Source organism: Ambystoma mexicanum, chromosome 11 (genome assembly GCF_040938575.1).
Source record: "Ambystoma mexicanum isolate Mex_15411 chromosome 11, UKY_AmexF1_1, whole genome shotgun sequence".
Lineage (NCBI taxonomy): Eukaryota > Metazoa > Chordata > Amphibia > Caudata > Ambystomatidae > Ambystoma > Ambystoma mexicanum.
Genome location: NC_090934.1, coordinates 1,450,772,224 through 1,450,795,500, shown reverse-complemented (window position 1 = coordinate 1,450,795,500; position 23,277 = coordinate 1,450,772,224). Strand labels below are relative to the sequence as shown.

At 45.9% G+C, this 23,277-nt stretch overlaps 1 protein-coding gene across 2 annotated transcripts in view; it reads right to left on the bottom strand.

Moving 5' to 3' along the window:
- CLPX (caseinolytic mitochondrial matrix peptidase chaperone subunit X) overlaps nt 1-23,277 on the bottom strand; it is a 417,306-nt gene that overhangs the window by 14,056 nt on the left and 379,973 nt on the right. For both annotated transcript variants that reach the window (XM_069625088.1, XM_069625087.1), the window contains 2 exons: nt 19,925-20,224; nt 19,469-19,561 (listed from right to left, as the gene is read on the bottom strand). In XM_069625088.1, the coding sequence (XP_069481189.1) occupies nt 19,469-19,561; nt 19,925-20,224 (393 nt within the window). The remainder of the gene's footprint in view (nt 1-19,468; nt 19,562-19,924; nt 20,225-23,277) is intronic.

The following is a 23,277-nucleotide window of genomic DNA, read 5'->3' as shown; positions in this document are numbered from 1 at the left end:
GATGAAGTAAAGCCTGGATACCAACCCGATGTAAGACATTGAAAAATGAGATGAAAAACACAGAACATTGCCAGGACAAAAAGGAAGGTTAAAAATAAATCTACAAAGTAGAGAAAAATGGCTTTCCTTGCAGAATTTAGTTTCCAGATAGAGAACGGTTTAGGGGTTGAAGCTATGTGGAGCAGAGACAACTAAAATGGGATAGCATTAAACAGAGTTCATTAGGGATTATAGGCCCGCCACCACCACCTTATTTCCTATCCCACATTCTCCCCCCCCTACCGTGTCAGCCAACTTGACCCAAATCCCTTGCCTTAATCTTTCCTACCCATAACCTTGTGCTTACCTACCTCAAATTCACTTCACCCAACTCCTTGCCGCTACCCTTACATTTCACCCGAAACCTGAGCCTAACTCGAATCATGATCCCAGGCCTAACACTAAAGTAACCCTCACCCTAATCCTGTTCATATCTAAACCCATGATCCCAGTCCCAAGCATGTCTCCAACCCTAACTCCAACACTAAACAAAGCCCTTAGCATAACCCTAACACATCCCAGTAGCAAGCTCTCTCCCCCTCAAACCACCCGCTCCCTTCCAAAATTCACTGTCATTACGGAGTGAGACACTCCGCCACACCTCATTCTTCCCACACTCCCAAAATCCTCTCCCACAAAGCCCCTGCCCCTTCACTCAACCCCAATCTTTCCATCTCAACCTAAATTGCAACCTTACCTTAAACCCAGACCTTCACCTTTCGCATCTTGCGATCACAGAAACCCGATTTCCCCTCGGGACTCTGCTGCACGAGCCACTGCATGCACTGAGGCACCAACCTTCTCCCACTATCCATGAACTGTTGGGTAGCACTGTGATATGAAGGTGCTTACCAATAAGGCCCTCAAATGTGCCCCCACCTCATTGTTTTGGCTCTCGATCAACTCCCCCTGGTCCTCGCTCAATTCCTTCGATGACCTCAACCTTCCCACAGACTCATCCTCCAAGCATCCCAATTGTCATGCTGGGGATACTTTAACCTTCCGAAGCCCTCTGCAGCCACTTGCTTTGAACTTCACTGCATCCTTCTTGACCCCCAAAACTCCCTTCAGCAACGCTTAATGTAATTTAGTAAATATATTTTTGATGTACTTCCCTTCAGTTGGAAGCACTCCGTCGACTCCTATGGGTTATTGATAACTTTGGAGATAATCCAGTTACTTACCCAAGGTAACATTCTTTCGACTGGATGTTCCTCCCATGTATTTCTCATTTTATGATACCTTAGTTTCCAGCTTCAGGTGCTTTTGAAACATTTTTCTTCACTAGCTGTGCGTCTAGACGGTCAACCTGATGTCCCTCAAGGACCTCCATCTCAGCGGACATCATCGAGGACATCTACCCACGCACAGCGCCCGTTGGCTCCAGTTCTGTTTTTTCGCCAGCCATATGCAGAATTACTGCTAATGATAAGTGCCTTTTATTTATCAGACCTTAAAAGAGCGTAAAGTCCAAAGCTTGGAAATTCTAGTGGGGTAGGTTCGGAGGGTGATGAGGAATACCTGGGAGGAACATACAGTCGAAAGAAGGGTACCAGGGGTGTTTCACTTGTTCTTCAAACAGATAGTGTCCTCCCACGTATTCCTCATCTTATGATAGACTCCCAAAGCAGTATTACGTTTTTTTGGAGGCGGAGGGGCTGGGGAGAGTAGACATTTGAGAGTTCATGTTTGCCCAGAATGGAGCATAGAACTGCCTTCCCAAATCTTCATTGTTCGAGGTGTCTAAACAATAATGTATGGTGAACGTGAGGATGGTGAACCCGGTGTTTGCCTCGCAGATATCCTTTATCGGAACTCCCCTCTGAAGAGCAGAGGAAGTTGCCATGCCCTTAGTGGAATGAGCCCTTAAGCCTTCTGGGGGATCTTTCCCAGCTAGCCTGTAGCACTCGGAAATAGCTCGTATGATTCAGCTGGATAGTGTTTGTTTGGTAACTGACTGACCTAGTTTGTGTCCTGTATAGCCAATGAAGTAGGTTGTGCGGTCTCAACTTTGCCATCCTTGAAACATAAAAGCTTAGAGCTCTCCTTCGATTGAGTCTATGAATGATGAGGTTGAGGATAGAAGGCTGGAAGCACAATTTTCTGTGCTAAATGGTAACCCTATACAATCTTAGGTAGAAAAGAGGGTTTGACTTTAAGGACAATCTTATCCTTGAAAAATGTAGTAAAACGAGGTTTACAGAAGGCCTGCAATTCACTTACCCTGCGGGCTGATGTTATCGTTACTAACAAGTTGTGTATGTTAGCAACCTTAAAGGGCAGGAATGGAGTGTCTCGAACTTGTACCAATGGCAGCAGTATAAAGATTTTTTTGCTGGCCTTCTGGCCAAAAGCAAAATCTCCATTACATGATCTGGGAGGTCCCAATCCTTGTATCTCAGCCTCTCAGAAACCATTTGTGAAGGCTGAGTGTCTTGACCTGGGCTTGAGGCCAAGGACGAGTCTTGTGGTTCTGTTCTGGATGAGCTGTAGAGGCCACAGGGCCGAAGAAGAGAGGTTGAGGAAGAGGCTGTTGCAATAGTCCAGCCTAGAGAGAACCAAGGCTCTGGAGACAGTGAGCCGCTGGGGGGAAGTGAGAAAAGGTAGAGTACCTCTGAGGAGGTGTATCTGATGGTTAGACTTTTTAGAGATGTGAGAGAAGGAGAGAGTGGAGTCAAAGGTGACCAAGGTGTTTTGACTCGCAGGTGCGTGCGGGTACAGGGCCAAGGGAGGCCAGCCAGAGTGAAAGGGGAAAAACGGGAGCAGGGGTCACAATCGAGAACGATCTCATTCTTACTGGCATTGAGGCACAGGTTGTTTGCAGCACACTATGACTGATTAGCGGACAGTCAGATATGAGCGAGGAGGAGCTGGCTGAGGGTAGCCTGAAAGATAGTTGCGTGTCACCCGCGCAACACTGGAAGTTAGAGGTGAAAGTGGCAATGACACGTGCCAAGGCAACCATATAGATGTTGAAGAACCAGGGGGAGAAGTTAGATCCCTGGGGAACACCACAGGTTGAGAGAGAAATAGTTGGAGAAAAGCTCCGAGTTCCACCTGGGATGGGCAGTCTGAGAGAAAGGAGATAGCCTGACCTGTGATTCCCAGAGTGTCAGAGACTTGCAATCAGGATGTTGTGGTTAACCGTATCACAGGGAGAGGAGAGGTCCAGGAGAATGAGGACAGAGGGAGTGTTAGTGTCAAGATTTGAGAGCAGGTCGTCACAGATGTTCAGAAGAGCAGTTTCCGTGCCTCTGGATGTTCTGAAGTCAGAGTGATGGTCATGGACGCAGGCAATCGATTCAGTGTGGAGGGTCAGCTGAGTGATAGCCAACTTCTCCAGGAGTCTGCCCAAAAAAGGAATGATGGATATAGGGCGTTAGTTTGTCAGAATGGACGGGTCAGCAGAGTTTCTTGAGCAGAGGGTGCACAAGGGAGTGCTTAAGGGCAGTTGGGAAAACTCCATTGGAGAAGGAGAGATTTCAGAGATCAGCCAAGGTTGGGGCAAGGGAGTTAATATTGTCCTTCATGGTTTTAGAGGGGCACGGGTCCACCTGTCTGGATGAAGCCGTCATAGACCGGAATTTTCTGGTGACCTCATCAGATGTGACTGGTGAGAGACAGGAGAGGGTAAGAGGAGGGGGCCAAGGGAGGCTCCGTTGTTGGTGTATGCTGTGGAGTGGATAGAGGGAGGAAAGGATGTCTTAGGTTTTTGTGATGAAGTGTGAAGCCAGGGCCAAGCAAAGGTCCTGGGTGGGTGTTATAGAAGAAGAGGCTGCTGCAGGATTGGCCAGTTCCTTGCAGACTTTGAAAAGTTCTGCCATGTTAGATACCGCAGAGATGCAGGCTTGAATAAAGACATTTCTTGGAGCAGATGCAGAGTGGATTTTGCCTTTGAAGGAGGCTGCAGGCCAGTTTGTCAGATGGTCCGCCCGCTGAGTTCCATATCCGTTCAGCTGCCCTCCATTTGCGTTTGAGGGCAGCCAAGTCAGTCTCGTACCAAAAGTTGCACTTTCAGATGCTGCGACAGTGCGACTCCCACAGCGTGTCGTGAGTTAAGACCTCAGGGGTTTTGAGGCAGCTGAAGCAGTGGCTGATGGTAAAGACGACACTGCTTGGGCGGGCTTTGCATCTTTACCTCGTCCACCATGAGGGAATCTTCTTTGTCCTCTTTGACAAGCCTGTCCTCTTGCTCTTCCAATTCAGTAGTAGCAAAACGATCTACCCCTCCAAGAACCACCGCTGGGGTGAGGTCTGAAACTTCTCAAGACTTTTGTCAGCCTTATTACCAAATAAGTGCGAGCCCTCAAAGGGCATGTTGAGGAGTTTAGATTGTACATCAGGTGCAAACCCAGACTTCCGCAACCACGCAAATCTGTGTATGACAGCGCTTCACGCCATGGCCAGCTGATGCTGTCAGCAATGTGCAGACCTGATTGCAGAGACTCATGGTCTTGTTGCCATCCCTTGTCCGGTTAAAAAAAGCCATCCCTTGCCTCACTTTCAAGGATGTGATCAGCCGCCATTGCTATGCAGTCCCACCGGGTGAATGTGAATTTTGCAAGAGCACATGTAGTGTTAGCAGACTTTAAAGCCATACTGCTAGCAGAAAATACTTTCTTTGCCCATGTGTCAACGCATTTGTCATCCTTATCAGGGGGTATGGTTGGATATGCAGCTTGCTTGAAGTCAGATGTATTGACAAGTAGCTAGCGTCGCAACTGGATGGTCTGTATTATTTTGTGAGATTTTAATTTACTGCGGGGCTGGATTCTGGAGCCTGCACCAGATTGCTGCAACCCTTTTTTGGAGTGCCACATAGAATGTTAGTATAGGGTCCTATTGAGGACCTTTGTCTAATATGTCTGTAAGGTCGTCCTGCTCAAATGAAGTAACTGGCCTACTCCATACTAGGACATAAGGCTTCTGCCGCTTAATCAGCTGCGTCCGGTTTCCCATAATCTAGCTCTGGAGAGGGGTCTACCCCACTAGCTGACTGTAGGGTGTCATGTAGCTCTCTAACCCTGGTCTCTTCTGAAATGAAGCATTCAGGGACATTAGTATCTTTATGAATACCAGGGGTATCCAATTGAATACCACTTGGAGGGGTTTCATCTGAGGTTTCATAGCCCTCATATTGAGGTTAATAATCTGAAAAAAAACTTTAGGTAGAGGTTTAAAAACCTTTTCTGAATTTTTTGAGGCGAAGGCATTGATAAATACACAGTCGCGTCTTTTTTTCATTGGCGCCGACGTCTGTGGCGTCGATGGCATCAACGCTTTGTTCTTGGACTTGTGCTTCGAGGCACTTGACGATTTCTCGTCTCGTCGAGAACAGAAGTCTTAGGCTTATGACCCAGGCTCATGGCCGTGCTGAGTTTTGCCTTGGCTTCATGCTCGTCATCTACCGTAGCATGGCCACTTTTCTTATGTGTCTAGGAGGGCGTGGCCTGTTCCTCAAAGATTTTACACATTTCAAGAGTTCCCACTCATCTTTGGAGGATTTAGTCGGGCAGGCCTGTGTATCTGTCTTGGAATGGGTGTCAATGCAGTAATGCTGAGTGAGTGTGTATGTGTAATGAGCTCCATTTAGCTGCTCTGTAAATGCTGTCTAAGGGGACATTTGCAATAAAAGCTAGAGTAGCTCCTGTGCTCCTTGTGGAGTGAGCTCTTGGAGTGAAAGGCAGTGTCTTGTTTGACAGAGAATAGCACAGTTTTATGCATCTTACTATCCATCTGGAGATGGCATTTTTGGAAATGCGGTCTGTCTCCGTAGTCCCAGGCAGAGAAGGAAACAGTTGGTCTGTTTTTTCTTAGCGGTTTGGTCTTGTTTACATAGTAATTCCTTCCTTACATCTAGTGTGTGGAGTTTTACCTCAGCTGAGCTTCTTGGGTTCTGGAAGAAAGCCGGTAGCTCAATGGACTGGTTTACATGAACTTAGGAGAGAACATAGGATGTGTACGTAAAAAATGTTGTCCTTGTATATTACAAAGAAAGGGTCCTGCACAGACAATTCTTGCAATTCACCAACTCTTCTTATGAAAGTAAATAGCCTCTAAGAAGGAAGTCTTGTAAGTCAGGTGTTTAAAACTGTATTGGCTCGAATGGGAGCCCCATGAGCTTTGAGAGTACTACATTAAGATCCCATCCTGGGGGTGGGTTTGAAATTGGAGGATGGAGTCTCTTTACTGTAAATGCAAGAATCCACGCCTAGCAAAAGCATAGCTTTGCGTATGCTTATCTGGCGGCCGGCCTGATAATGAGGAATTTGCAGTAAAATATTTTAGACTCTTTCCTCGGACGAGAAGACCAACCCCTCTTTTGAGTCTATTACAGCTCTTAGGAACTGTTCGGTTGTGATTGGCATGAGGATCGACTTTTTCTCATTTATAGAGACACCCGATTGAAAGAGAAGGTTGATAGTTTTGAAAATTTGGCCTGCAAATTTGGGGGTCTCCCCTGTAATCAACCAGTCGTCCAGGTAAGGGTACACTGGGATGGTTTGCCTGCGCAGGTGCGCTGCCACCACCACCAGTACCTTTGTGAATACCCTTGGTGCGGATGCTATTCCGAAGGGTAGCACTTTGAATTGGTAGTGCTGGTTTACCATCTTGAAACGCAAGAACCTTCTGTGCACTGGGAACGTTGAAATATGAAAATAAGCATCTTTCATATGCAATGTTGCCATGTTGACCCCCGCTTTAGCAGGGGGATTACTTCTTGTAGTGTAGTCATGCAGAACTTTTGTGGCTTGACATAGGTGTTTGCTGGGCCTAGGTCTAAACTGGGCGCATGGTTAGATTTTTTTGGCACAAGGAAGTAGGTTGAATAAATACCCTTGTTTACCTGGTTCGCCGGGACAACTTCCATGGCGTCCTTTTGGAGCAACGTTGCAATTTCCTCGAGAAGGATGCGTTGTTCTTCCTTCGAGTGAGTCTTTTGATGCAGGGGATGGTTCCAGGGTCGCTGGATTAGTACCACACAATAACCGCCCGCCACGATGGATAGCACCCATTTGTCTGAGGCGATTCCCTCCCATGCTTGGGTGAAGTTTGAAATACACCCTCCTACTGGAGAGGCATGGAAGGGCACCTGAAGCGGGTAGTCACTGTTTTGGAGGTGTGGCTCCACCTCTAGAGGTGGAGGACCTCCCCCGGCCGCAAGATCTGCGCTGTCCCCTTTGGTAACTGTGAGGCCTGACAGAGATTGTTACCTGGGGAACATCCCTGATTTTGATTGTAGCTTGAATCTCTCTGTGAATTCTGTCCGCAAAAGCGATGAAAATTATTATTATTACCTCTTTGCCCTCTGTGTTTATTGGTAAGCTAGCCCAAGGACTTTGTGTCGTATTCCTCTTTAGCAGATTTTAGGGCGTCTTCAACAGCCTTTCTGAAGAGGACGTTGGGATAAATAGGCATATTATGAAGCGTAGCTTGAGTCTCTTGCTTGAAGCCTGACTGGCGTAGCCATGCAGGTCGTTTAATAATTGTTCCTTGTGCAATAATTCTGCCCGCATTGTCAGTGGCATCTAAATTACTTTTCAGAATGCAGCTAGAAACTGTTTTGTATGACTGGACCGAAATGAAAGATCAGACCATACAAAAGTACTGAAAAATGCTACCACCAAAGGTTCGAACACCAAAAGTTTGAACCTTTGGTGGTAGCATTGCAAGTAAGTAAAAAAGAAAATTATTAAAAAAAAATAAAAATAAAAAAAAGACTCCAGGGGCTATGGGGGTGATCACCCGCAGCACACCCGAAAAAAATACATAACATTTTTAAAAAACAGGGGCTGCAGGGGTTTCCCCCGCAACACCCTGCTCATCATACTTTACAGTATAGTGAGCGAGGGATTGCGGGTGAAACCCCTGCATCCCCCGTAGTATGTAAGTGTGTTCGCATGAGAAAGGTGCAAACTTTTGGTAGTACGCACCTTTCTCATGCGAACATTCCGGCCGCGGTAAAATCAGCTGCGGTCGGATCACTTAGAATCACTAGAAACTGCTCTGCCTTCTGCCGCTACCAGGGCCAATTGTGTTTTAAGGGGTTCAGGAGCTGAAGACAATGTGGACACCTCATCCCATTTATGGCAGTTATAACTCACCAGAAGTGTGGTACTGTTCGTGATTCTCGCCGGAAAGGCTGCCCGAAGAGGCTACTTTCCGCCCCATAGTGTATAGTTTCTTACTTTCTTTGTCTGGTGGTGCCTCCGAAGAGGCTAAGGGTGTCCCCGTCTCTTTCTTGTTGTCACTACAAGAGAGTCTGGTTTGAGCTGTCCCCTTATATAGAGAGGATCTGAGGGAGCAGGGCAGAAGAGCTTCTCGATTCGTGGATTAACTGCCTGCGCCTGGTTAGGTGTCTCCAGAGAAGGCTGGATCCTCCGCTGGGTAGATTGCAGGATGGGAATGAACCGCGTTGCTGCTTTTTTATCCCCTAAAATGTCCTCAACAAAGCCCTTGTCTTGATGAGTCTGTTTTTATTTGAAAATGCTTAGGTGCTTTGATGAGCATGTCGTTTTGTAGTGGCTGGTTGTCTACTGGCGAATCTGCTACTGGGGGTTTATGTTAACAGGAAAGGCTATGTTATACATATCTTTCTCCTCATCTTCATAGTCTTGCTCCCTGCCCTCCCGAGCTGTATAGATATCTTCAGTGTCGGTAACTGGGTCATACAGATCAATGAAGGGTGGGTCCTGCTGGGATGGGATAGCCAGGGTATCAGGACAAGACCTCTTAGGAGGGGGCCGAGGACTTGAGGCATCTGCAGGGGTTTGAGAACCAGAGGCAGCTGTAGTGGGGGGGGGGGAGATTTGAAGTTTTGGAAAGAATCTGGGCTCTTTTCGAAAACGTTTGCCATAAAGGTCATCCTTCTCACGACTATCGATGTCCACACATGTCCATTGGGCCAAGCTTAGAATGGAAATAGGGCCTAGTGGAAAGGCCTGATCTTGAGGTGTGACAGGAACTTGAGGTGAGGGCTGTCTTGTTTTTTAGTGCTGCTGACAAGGATTCCTCTTCCTGTGGAAGTGAATACTTTTCCTTGTGTGGCTGAGAATCCCTCTCCCTGGTTGCTGAATGGGACCTTTGCCTATGAGGGGTCTTAGAAGAGTGCTTCTCGGACCCCTTCAGTAAGCTCTTCGGGACGTGTTTAACCAGGTGGTCTATTCCTGACTGTATTGAGCTTTTAGCCGTTTGACGAGGCATATCAAAATTCGGCTGTGAAGTGACCAGAAGTCTCGCCTGCTGACGTGTGACATTCGGGAACAGATTTAGGCACGGCATTTGTGCTGTCTTTCGACAGTCAGGGCCTGTCATGCGGCGATCGGGACCTCGTACCCAGAGGACAGGGATTCTGTGGACCTCTCCCTAGACATCGTGTGTAGGCTCTTGGTCGACAAACATGTCGAGTCACGGCCCTTGGATGTGTGTTTAGTGGTTGGGGCAGCGTGAGCGCTGACACAGCCGGGGTTGTCCCTATAACAGGACCGCCGGCCTGTCTGTTGGGGCCTGGGGCTTGCGCTTGGGAAACAGACGTTTCCCCGTCGCCTTCGCCGTCTTAAAACGCAGCGTTGCTGCCATCGCTGTAGGTCCCCCTCCAGGTTCATGGTAGCCCCAGCCTGCATTGCGTGGTGGGCCCAGCGCTTAGTTAAACAGTTCTTTAACGTCTTAGGTTTAAAGAGCTTATAGACTCGACAGTTCCTCTCGACGTGATCCCGTGGGAGGCAAAGGTTGCATACCAGGTGCTTGTCGACCCAGGGGAATTTTCTGTTGCAACTTGGGCAGAACTTGAAAGGGGTTCTATCCATAATTAAATTAAATGGCAGCTAGGTCGAGATAATGTATGAAAAGGGGTAAATCCATTCTCTAATGTCCTCTCCCCTCTCCCCCTACTGTGTGGGCCGAAGCAGCCCTCCAAGGCCGAAAGGATCCGTCGATGGGGGTCTTATTCGACAGCCGTCTTCCTCCCTGCTCTCGGAGATGTTATCGATAGTCGGTGAGCGAAAGATATAAAGGATAGGAGAAGTAAACTAACTATAATTTGTTTAATCAATGGCATTATGCCAAAATCAGAACCCCACGATTTTGCGTCCGTCTAAGATGGTGGAAAAAATAATCTGAAGGACCTCGACGTGTGAAGGACCATGGGTACAGTGGACGTCACACTAGGGATAGTATTACTGGCAGGTTCTACATCTGTGTCTACATGCATATCAAAGATCTGCAGGGAAGCGTGATTTTTTTGGCAGTAGACTTATCATAAGATCTTTTCCCTAATGGTTGGGGTGATTGACGGGGCTGAAAAGTGGTAGCCTGATCAGTGGGAGGTGTATTTTGTAAGCTCTCAAAGGTTTGAGGGTGCTCTTCAAAGAAGTTAGCAAAGACAGTCATTCTGGACATTACTCAATGTATGTCCTGTGCAGACTATTTGGCTGAACTGGGAAGAATTCACAGCCCAGCAGCCGGGAGGAGAGGGCAGGAGCCTTCTCTCCCATAGTCCTCTTGCCGCCAAACACTGCCACAGACTAACCCCATCCGCCCACCACACTCGGTGAAATGAAGCGCTTCCCTGAATACAGCCTGATGACCTTCAATCCTGCTCTATTTAAAGCAGTAAAGCACTATCCAAGTGCAATCGCAGCAGTTTTCCTGATCCATTGATCTTACTTTGTGTTTCCCGCGATACCTGGAACACACTTTGTTGCCAACGGCAATGTGCGTAATGGCCACGACGAGCTTTTTCCCACCTTCAACGAAAGCATCTTTGAAATTGGCGTCACGCAGCACCTGATTGGCTGCACTCCCGCTCATCCAACCGGAAGGCAGGAGAAGGCCTGGGGAAAAGGGGCTGTCTGCGCCTGTCCGCGTTGGTCTGCGGATGGTTCGCGCTGCTATCCTACACTGCTTCATGCTCCATTGTAAGTACAATTATTCAAAGTGATCCCGCATTACATACACGCAGCTTGCTACCGGTATCCGGCACCTTGAACCCCCAAGGTTACTCTAGTCACCATTCATAGAAAATGACTACCGTCCAATGGCCTCCATCAGTCTAAGACTGACCCACCGACCGACGTCAAATACTGAAAGTACACCGCCTCCGATACCTATTGCCACTGCATTGCTCCGATTAACTACCCTTATATCTGTGTTGCTATGTACACTGCTTTTAGCCCATTCTGATATTTGTGTTGCTGCTTAATAAATTGCATTTAGCCCATTCTGATATTTGTTTTGCTGCCTTACTCACTGCATTTAGCCCATTGTCATATCTATGTTGCTGCTTAATATATTGCATGTAGCCCATTCTGATATCTGTGTTGCTATGTACACTGCATTTAGCCTACTCTGATATCTGGACAACAAGTATCTTACTGTATGCAGCCTACTATGTTATCATTAGGTTCTTTGATGGTATACCGTCCCTTGCCCATATCACCATATCACGTCTGAATAGTTTATTGTACACCGAGTCCATGACGAATAAACTTAGCCACTCACACACATGCTCACAGGCTTACCGCATTCTGAATATAGTGATGTTAGTCTGGGTACTCAGCACTATGTTCCCTTACTGTTTTGTCCCAGAAAGCACTCCTTGCACAGGCAACTACCGATTCTCTTGCAGTAATGGCCTCGCAAGGTTAGCATGTCCCAGACACTACCCCATACCCTGCTCATCTCCTTTCTTACATCCACTCCACCTTTTGCAACCAGCATTGACAATGCACCCACTCACATGCCCACCCCGAAGCTCTTAGACCCCAAAACCAACCCTATTGTTGGCACTGTCAGGACATCTCGCCTAAAATCAGGCACTAAACCACCCTGGGTTCACCACACCCACCCAATCTGGACGCCTAAACCATCCAAGTAGAACGACTTTGGACTTTCCAAAAAACAAATGAATTCTAACACCCAGGCCCCTAACAGAACACCCAAGGACCTTAAACCCAAGTCACCCAATAGCCAAGCATGAGGGGGCCCCCCCCCCCCAGTTTCAAATGTGCCCTCATCAATGCCCGATCTCTAGGAGCCCAGGCCATAGAAATTCATGACCTTATCATTGAACAAAACCTGGACATCCTAATAATCACAGAATCTTGGCTCCACCAAGCATCGGGCCCGTTACTAGCTTTGGCCATACCTCCCGATTACAACATACTAAGTACTGATAGAATGCACACCACTGGTGGCGGTGTAGCTATCATAGACAGGAGCAACCTACAACACAGGTAAACTCCCATTGAAGCTATCACAGGTTATGAACTGTTACTAGTCAAATTTGACACAGATAAGAAAACCACCATCAATCTTATAGTGATATATAGAACTCCTAGCTCAAATAGCCACCCAGAAATAGATATCCCTCTTCTACTTGCACCCATCATCAAACCTAATACAAAATGTATTATCCTTGGAGACCTGAATTTGGGATACAACGACAACCAAGACCACAAAGCTGCAACCATCCATTCAGCTCTCAAAGATATGAAGTTTACCGAAATGGTGCATGAACCCACGCACACTAAGGGCAGAACTCTGGACTGGATCCTGTCATTAAACACAAGTCTAACTATTGTAGCCATCACCCCCATTGGCTGGTCGGACCATTACTGCATTAAATTCACCCTCATGAGTGATGAACCCCGCCCTCCCAAACCCCCAAAAATTGACACCTTCGAAACCAGAAATCCTCAAAAGCTCACTGTAGAGAACTTCACCCCCACGCTTAATAAGACTCTTGAATCCAACCTAGTCAATAGTGATGACACTAGCTCCATTGCAGATTACTACCACAATTGCCTCACTCACGACAGACCAAGTAGCGCCTGTCACAAGCAAAATATGTCGCACTGACAAAAGAACTCACTTTTGGTTCAATGAAGTATTAGCCTCCCTAAGAAGAACTAAACGCTCTCTTGAACATGCCCACAATAAACTTCCCACCTTCCCTAAAGCCTTCAAGGATGCTAACAAGACCTATATAACAGCCATAATGTCCCATAAAGCAAATGCATACAATACACGGATAAACAATGCCTCATCTGACTCCAAAGAACTCTTCTTTATCCTTAGGGAATTAGAAAACCCCACGCCCGCATTACCTCGGACAAGGCCAGTAAAGAATGGTGCACCACCATTCAAGACGCACTCTCAGCCAAAATCACTGTTACAAAACAAAATTACTACCAAACGACGGCTACTAGCAGATAAAAATACTATAACAACCAACTCCTCACCTACCTCTCATGAAAAACCTAAGCCTCTATTTGACTTCGCCCCAGTCTCACAAGAACTAGTACTCAACACTATCACAAAACTCAAAGCCTCAAATTTCAAAGGAGACAGTGTCCAAGCTAAACTAGTAAAAGAATGTGCTGGCATGCTCACCCCCACCATTGCTAAATTCATCAACTCCTCATTCTCCTCTAACACAGTCCCAGCCAGCATCAAAAAAGCTTGGGTCACCCCTCTCCTTAAACCTACATTGGGCCCAACAGTACCTACTAATTATTGACCAATAACAACGGTCCCCTTCTTACTCAAAATCTTTGATAAAATAGCATACATACAAATCCAAACACACTTAGAACAGAACCAACTCCTAGGAACCAGACAATCCGGATTCAGGCCTAACCACAGCACAGAAACGGCCCTTCTGGACCTCAAAATCCAGATGGACACCATGAGAGACTCAGGCAAACTTTGCATCTTCTTGCTGTTACACCTATCTGCAGCATTTGACCTTGTGGATCACGATAAACTATGTACCTCACTAGCCAATGACTAATTTCTTGGATGATGCTACAATGTGGGTGAAATAATTTCTGGCAGAACGCACATCCAGAGTGGCCATAGGCAAGGAAGCTGCCGATCCCATATCAGTTCCCATAGGAGTACCCCAGGAATCATGCTTTTCACCTACACTCTAACGCTTACACAAAGCTCCTTTTTTCCGCTCTAGATGATATGGGTGTCATCTACACAAATTTTGCAGATGACACCCAGATCCTCATACCCATCTCAGGCAACTATGAACAGGACACCCTGGTCATCAGCAAAATATACACGATCATCCAAAACTGGATGGCCGTAAACAGCCTCTGTCTCAACGATGAGAAAACAGAAATTCTCATCGTGGGATCGGCAACCAAAATAGCCGCACTCCAACCGGACCACACCTCCATCAACATAGATGGCTCAATGATACCAGTACACAAGCAAGTAAAGACTCTAGGTGTTTACTTAGATGCCAACCTCACAATGACCAAATATATCAATTCTCTCTCCTCCGCCGCCGCCGCTTACACCTCCAAATTGATAGCGTTAAGTCGCCAATTCCTGACCCCATCCAACTGTATTACCTTGGCCAGAGCGTTGATACTATCCAAACTGGACTACTGTAATGTACTACTGCTAGGGATCTCTAAGGCCAACCTGAGCAAATTGCAACTCATGCAAAACAAAGCCCTAAGAGCAGCATTAGGGATAAAGAGATCCAACAACATATCAAAGACTAGGAAAGATGCCCACTGGTTACTCTCTTTATTACGCACAAATACCTTACCAAAAAAGCACCAATCTATCGTAACCATGCAGTTCAAAATAAAGAAGCCACCAGAACCCTAAGATCCAATGATAATCTTCTAGTATCACCCCGCTATAATAATACTATAGCAGGGGGTAGCAGCTTCTAAGTCTTAGCTCCCAAACACTGGAACTCCCTCCCCATCTACATCAAAAAAAGAGACCTCATTCCTTGGCTTCAAAAAGCAACTGAAACATGGCTATTTAACCAATATTAGTAGCCCGTCAATCCTGTACCAAAATATTGCTTATTTGCCTTACTGAAACTATGCCTGTACTGTAACTATGTTTATCCTGATTGACTAGTATGACCTAATTGTCTGTAAATATGCTACTCGAATGTTTAACTACTAAGTTGTCTGTAATCACGCCGTGATACCCCAGGGTCTGGGCATGTAACAAATGAAATAAAATAAATAAATAATGCCTGGGCAAGGAACAGCAGATGTAGGCAGGCCTTTATTGTGTAGGGCTTCACTTAAAGTGCCCTCACCATCTTCCTGTAAGGTATCTGTGTCAGGGGTAGGCCTTTCACTCCGAGGTTTGTCCTTAAGAGACTTATCCTCATCTTTGTGGGACTTATCCTTGTCTTTTTGTTAATCCCTATGATCCAAGCTCTTAGAGAATGATTTTTTCGAACTAGGAGTGGTTTTAGATGACCCAGGTCGAGTTTCGGTATTGGGAAGGGCCTTCGCTGCGTCCTTTGACGTTGGGCGGTCGGGATGGTGTTCTGCCGCGTCTTTCGATATTCGGCCATCGGTAGACGAGGATTTATGGGCAGCGTCTTTAGTCTTTTGGGGCCCATCATGAGGCGACCGACTCTTGGAGTGCCCAAAGGACAGCAAATCCACAGATCTGCCCCTAGATGCCGAATCTCAGCGCGTGTTTGACACATCGCTGCTGGGTATGTGTTCATTGTGGGGAGATTGGGTGCTCTTGCCGACGGGTGTAGTCCCCACAACAGAGCCGCCGGCCTGTCTTCCTGGGTCGGGGGGCTAGCACTGGGGAACGTGGAGGTTCCCAGTTACCCTCGCCGTCTGAAAGGACGACAACGCTGCTTTTGCTGAAGGCTCCCAGCACGTCCGTGGTGGCCTCGGCCTGCATGGCGTGATGGGCCCAGCGTTTTGTCCTATGATCTTTAAAGGTCTTGGGTCGAAAGAGCTTGCCAGTCCGACAGTGCCCTTCGTCATGGTCCCGTTTAAGAGACAGGTTTATACACCTTATGCTCATCTATCCATGGAAATATTTTGTTACAGGATGGGCAAAATTTGAACGGTTTCCTATCCATGATTGGGGCAGGCAGCAGGGCAACAAAGCGAAGGGGAGGAGAAATACATTGTGATATAACTGCCCCCCACTCTCCCTACTGTAAGGGCATAAGCCTGTTGGGCCTTCCAAGGCTGAAAGAATCCGTCGAGACACGGCAGTCGAAAAAGGACAGGAATAATAACTATTTTTAAACTTTGATAAAGTCAATGGCTTAGCCGAAAATGTACTCCGCAATATGAGACTGCTCATGATGGTGGAAAAAAACAGTCTGAGGGACCTTGACCCGTGAAGGACCATGGGTACAGTGGACGTCACAACACACACACACACATTTTTGACAAACCAATCCCCCATAACAGAGTCTCAGAACAGCTCCATACTTTCCAGTTGCCCTACTTCATAGAGGGATTAACATTGAGAAAAGGGGCACTTGTTCAATCCAGGGAAACCTCAAACGAATAAACCACAAACCTTCCGTTTCTCCCTAACCTATCACCCCCACTCCCAGACACTCAATACCTCTACAGTGCTAAAATATGATGCCTGGAACTGCAAAGATGACAATCGGAAAAGAAAGGAGAAGGAGGCAACCCTTGCTACCCCTTTCAATTAGTCATCCCAAGACCCTACAGTCTTCCCACTACCCCACCTCGAGACCATCAACAGCTTTTATTTCCAGATACCTCCCGAAGCACCCAACTGAACCTTATTATGACCAATGATTGGTCTGAGAAACAGGAATCACCAATGACCCAACATTCATGACAACATCTACTCTGACAGCTATCCAATCAAAGAACCCCACTCACAAACAATGACTGCTATACCATTCCTCACTAGACACCCGGCACATCTAATACAACCACTGTATGTGGGGCTGGTGTTGGAGCTCAAAGATACTGCTGAGCACCTTTGGATCAGAAAGCCTTCACATGGCGCCCTGGGAAACTAACGACAACAACTTGTAAGGACCCAACAACATTTGTCCAACCAGCCAAACTAACCCTGAAACCAAAGGCACAATATGCCTCCTGATCAAAGTACATTCGGTCTCAAAGCACTCCTCTGACATTTTCGACCACTCTGTAGACAAGATAGTCTAACTCTTCATGACAGAAACTTGACTGTCCAAAGATCAGTCCCCGATTTTCCACGGAAGTATCCCATCAGGATTAAAGATCATCTGTGCTAATCGCAACAGGATCTCTCAGTGTCATAGCTCTACCATACAGAGCCTCCTTCATAGTCTCAACGCCCCTCATCATGCCAGACTACGTTGCTCACTTCAACGTGATCAATCGCAAACACCTGTAGTAAGCTTCCTGAAACTCCCAGATGCCACTGCCATCCTTGCCTTAGATCGCCAAATGCTAACTATAGCTGACCTAATCTCAAAGTCAGACTGAGCGAGCCTTGCTGCATTACACCTTAAACAGATGGTTAAGAGTCCCACTCACACACTGAATGGGATTTTCTGTAATGAAATATGTTCACCATCTCCTCCCCATTTTACCACGTGGGGTGTATCCCGTTCACAAGACCAACAGAATCGCAGTACCTCACAGAACCTTCAAAAGAACCATCGCTCATAACTAGACCTTGGAAATAAATGCACATCAATGCCCTACTAGAAAAAGAAGAAACAACCCAATCTACCATCCATGGGATGCAAAACTCCACAGAATTCCTAACTAGATTTCAGCATTGTAGATTGCCATTAACCTTTCAAAAACGTTCAAAATAAGGCAGGAAAATGTTCAACCCCAAACCAAACTACTTAAAAAAGAAATAAAATTGAAAAAGAACGAAAACTGGAGAAAATCTGGAAGTGAAACTATCTACATACTAGTAAATTTGCTTACCATCAACAGTCGTGCCTTTATGGGAATGAAGCCATAAAAGCAAAAATAAAACACTGATACAAACGCTTTGATTCAGCACTACCTTGCCTCTCCGATTTTATCCGAGTAGATGCCCAAGGATCGCATTCCCACCTCAATGTTTCAAAAACTCTAGTTATGACTAGTTCTCCCCAACAGATCTGATATCAACTACAACTAGGTTGATGACACAAATTAACTACAAACTTGTGAACGTCCAATCACCAAAAGCACCAGACATCAGAAATTGCCTTGTTCAGGTGCAGTCATGGAAGCCAGCAAACAGACTAAAACTCAATCCTGCAAAACAGAACTCCTGCTTTGCAATCCTACAGCTTACAACATGACCACAAGAACATGAGACAAAGAAATGGACCCTTGCCCAACCAAGTCGGCCACAGTAAGGAACCTTGAAAACACAATGGACAACACCATCACCCTTCATATGCAGATCAGAGCCATTCTCAGAAGTAGTTTCTCCCAGTTGTGCCCGCTATCCCGCATTTAATCTTACTTCGCATTCACCAACAAAAACCATGCCATCTTTTCTCCAATACTATCCAAACTAGACTGGGCAATCAGCCTCTATGTTGGGCTACTAGATTACTGAATGAGTGCACTTCAAAGACTCCAAAGGCAGCAACAAGACAATCTCAGAATTAAGAGATTTGAACAGATCACGCCAGCACTATGTAATTGTCTATTGGGTACCCATCAAAAAAAGGGATATTTTACAAAACCTTATGCACCGCTCATACCATCTACTTCTGAAGCAGGTTTCAACAATACCCTCCCCATTCAAAGCACTTCGGTCCAGCAAAGCTGCACTAGTACTAGTCCCAAACTTCAATAAGTAACAAGAAGTATCCTCTTTTTGAATTACATCCATGAAACTCTGGCATAACCTACATAAACATCTCCATTAGGAAGTGAACCACCTGACCTTCAGGAAACCGCTTAAAAATCCACTTTGAAAGAAACAAAAACATAATAGCAACCGACTAAAAACTGCCGTCTTCACACTACCAACCATGAGAAATAATTGTATGTATGCATCCCCTGCTGCGGGTCACTGATCCGCACCAGAATCTCTCAGGGAATTCTGCAACCAAGAGCAAGGAAGCGGCAATGCCCTGGAGTCCCAGGATTGTGTGGCAGAAATGGTTTCAGCGTGGCCATTTGAAAATGCTCACATTTAAAATAGCTGCACTGAAAACACAGTAAGTGCCAGAAACGGCAAACTACTGCCTCAGATAGTTTACACTTTGTTGATCAGTTGCTTTTTTTCACACCTTAGCTAAGGTGTACTGTGCAATTTCCATACTCATTTGTGAAGAAAGTACCAATTGCAAGACCACTGCTAGCCCCCATCAGGGTAAGGCTTACAAACAAGGGCATTTAGGGTACTGCAACACACTGTCCTACAAAGACCAGGTTGAATCTAGCAAAGAGTTTCAAGGATTAACCAGCCAATAAAAGAAAGAAAAATGGTCCATAGTCTCTAACCTGGTCGGAGTTTCAAATTAGGCAAGGAGTTTAAGAGGATTTAATGATGGGTGACAGAGGTTCTGAAATGTTCTTAAACAGCACTCACCTTGGTCATCCAGTATAGTAGACCTTCTCACATTTATTTAATTAGAAACCTGCCCAGAAAATAGGAATCAAATGGGAGCTTTTTCAAAAGAGCTTACCATTATAGATCGGAGACCCCTTGCACCAGTCTTTCGCTCTAGAGCCAGTCTGGCAATTGCCTTTAGCGCATCCTCAGTTATACTTAAATCGCACTGCAAAGAAAGAAATCAATAAGAAAGATGTACACTTAATTACAGAACTACAGTTGGCGAGATGTCATTTTCTACTCTGTGCAAAGGCAGTCTAGCTTTAATAGGATGTGCTGGCCTTACTTGGGGGCAGCAGAGATATCAGACCTTACACCAATACTGCTAATATTCTGATCATAAAAAGTGTTGGGAAATGTAATTACCCTTCCACTTGCAAAAGGTTCAATCAGCAATACAAGATGCTACTGTAAAGATATTACATTTCACTTTCACACTCCAAACATACTAACAAAGTCGTCACCATAATATGTTTTGTTATTCAATCAGGCAGATTCTGAGAGAATGTGAACTACAAGTAATAAAAACCTTGTCCATGCTGAAAAGGGCCTGGTATTGTGGAACAACAGCATTCCGGGGCTCTGTGAGAATACGCACAAGAGTTTGCTCATCCAGGCTGTGCAGGGGAACCACCACAGGAAGGCGGCCCACAAACTCTGGAATCATGCCAAACTCTATTAGATCCCTAGCCTCCACGAGTCGCAGCAGGCGGTCCTTCTCCTCGATATCTTGTACAGTGTTTGACTCTGCACTACTGTTGGCAAGATCTGCAGCTGCCGCAGCCCGTCTTCCTTTTCCAAGGTTCGAAGGCGTCCCAAATCCTAGATACTGGCAAAAACAAAATACATTTCTTTACAAATCAGTTTAATGCACCTCTAAAGTGTTGTGTGCAAGTCAAAATAAAAAAAAGTACCAATGACAAAAGTCATGGCTAGGGTTTCCATTTCATATTACACATATCTTGAAATATCAGTTGGCACCATCCAGGGACTTTAAACCTTTGCACAGGCATGGCACTTGAGTTTTGACAACTTCTCACTTTTTCAAGATCACGTAGCTGCCCAAGGAACCTACCTTTATCACCCCCACAACTGCACAGCCACACATATAACCCTTCACCGAACGGAGCACATATATGATTTGTGGTCATACTGGATATCAACACTTAATATCAGGATTGTATGTGTGGGTCGCAAGGAAGGGCATTCACCTCAAAGTAGAGGTCTTGGGATCACAGACACTTGGTCTGCCTACTGCTTCCATGTGTACAGATCACCACAAGGGAAAGGCCATAATCTCCACTGTTAAAACTATAACCTATTTAGAACTGACATTTTAATCCCTCCAGTCACACCGAGTTGTTTTCTTTTTCTCCTCATGCCGCTACAATTTGTTTTTTTCTTATTCTGAGCATTTTTTGCACCTTATATTTCTTTTTATTTTGTTACAAATGTTATACACAAGGAAACATGAGAAGCATGTAAACTGACAAAACAGATCAACATAATTAGTGTATTATTAACCACAGTCGAGATTGTAAATTACTTTCCCCGTCTCATCATCCACTTTCCCCAAAAAAACATTTTTGAATCTTCAACAATGATGACGTATCTACTTTGAGGCCGGAATAGTCTGTAGCCTGATCTTTCTTAAATCTGGACATGAAAGTCTAACTTTCTCTGGTGCCCCAATCCATGTCACTAGCAGCAGTATTTTTACTAATCTTATTATAAATTAAGTAACTTAGTTTCTCCTTTGGGAAATCATCGGTTGTCATACTGTAGACTGGTCACTCCACCCTAAAATTCACTTTTAATATAAAAATACCTTTCACTTGCATAGTTGCAGGATGTAAAATTATGGATCATACCTAACAGAACAATCCCAGTTGCCAAAATAACCTCACTGTTCACGGAGGATTATTTTGGAGGTCACTAGCATTTTATCTTGGACTTTTTGTAATATGATAAGTTAATCCACTGTCACATGAAGCTGAAGGGAAACATTTTCAGCCAAAGAACTTAAGACCTTTCGCCCAATTGGACGCATTCAGCACAATCATTGCTTAGAGACCTCTCCCAACACATAAAGGAACCGTCTAAATACCAGGTGGGATTTCATTCTGGCATGGGGACCTCTCTAAACGGCACCATCATATCAGATGTCTCTGCAGCTGTAAAAAAAAAAAGGGGGGGGGGGAGGTGGACCCCCGTCTATAAGGCTTCCGTAGACATTTCCAATGCCTTCGTCACACGGTCAGTCAGAAGACACTCTGGAGTAAACTTCAGAGTGGAAAGTCCCACTTAAAATGGTACAGATTCTGGCACTGTTGCACAGTGAATCATTTTTAAAGGGTTATGCTTATGGGGTGGGGGGAACTTCCGCCCCAGTCCTTACCTTTGTGGGGCTCAGGCAGGGCTGCGTGGCTGCGACAACCCTCTTCAACCTTTACGTACGTCTCGGACATAGCAGCCTTGTGGGAGACGGGAAACTACAAATCCGGAAAGATGGGCAAGCTAATTCAAACTCGTTGGCCTTTCCTAATGACGTCCTTCTCTTTGATAAGACCCCTATTGGCCTCCACAGGAAATTGACCTTATTCCATCACTATGACGTTCAAGACAATCTGAAAATTAATGGGCAAAAATCCAAGGTAGTCATTTTATCCACCAAAAACATCTTAAAACCTATAGCTGGAAGGTGGGAGACCAGCCTTTGGAAAGGGTGTCATCAATGAGGTACCTGGGATTCAACCTTGCCAATAACCTCTCTAGGGGGCGCTTGGATAACCCGTTTCAGAGGGGGATTCACTACCTTACTGGCTAAAATGAAGCGAATACACTCACAACTAAGATTAGGTTCTACCTTCAGAACATTGGCCGTAGTTCTATATGGCCTTGGAATATTTTCACTCCTGCTTCATCGCCCTGCAGATCTCGCGCTCCCTGTGTGCACATTCAACCTGATCAGCTGGTATTCTTTTCTACTCGCTCCATGCCTCACGCTCCTAGTGCGCATTCATCTCTTGATCAGCTGTTGTTCCTGAGGACTTCCGGCGCTGGCGCAAACAGCCTCATCTCCCAATGGCTTCCTGAGTTTCCGGATGCAGCGCGTGTTTTCAATTAATCAGCTGTGCTGAAAGGCTTTCCCAACGCCGTGCTCGCAGAGCGAGCATCTTTTCAACTGTGCTCAGCTGACCCTGAAGGCCCAGCTGAAAAGACTTTCCTGCCGCCGCACTCGCAGATCCTGTTTCTTTGTATCTTTGCTCAGCTGACCCAGAAGTTCCTTTCTCTTCGAATCCGGCAGCGGTCACACTGCATTTGAGGTAAGCCTTGTGGCAATCAATGTTTTTTGGCCTGCATTGACTACCTGTGCTCCTGATTCTGCTGGACTTTTTTCCTTTGCCACAGTACGGAAACTTCCATCGACCCACTCCAAGATGGCGCCCCTATTCATCTTGCTTTCCCTGGTTCCTGTCCGTGCCCTGCCCCTGTCCATTGGCTAATCTGTTATTAATCTTTCCATTGGCTGGTCCGGGGGGCAAGAACTGGCCCTTGTTTCAAAGGCCCATTTCTAAGGCCCCCTGTCCGCTACCTGAAGCGACTACCACAACTTGACCCTCCCTGGTGCTGCCAGTTCACTCAGCCATGAATTTTTGCTACCAAGACTCTTGTACTTGCCTCTCCATGGGTTAGTTTCTCTTCACTCTTCCCTCTGATTGCGCCAACTGGTCTCCCTGTATGTTCTCAAATGCCCTCGTCTTAGCACCTGCCACTAACTTATACCTCATCTCTTTCACCTATGTTGCCTTTGCATTGAAACGTGGGTGGTTTTGTAACTGACATTTGGGTGTGTTTTTCACATTACTTTGTCCCCCATTG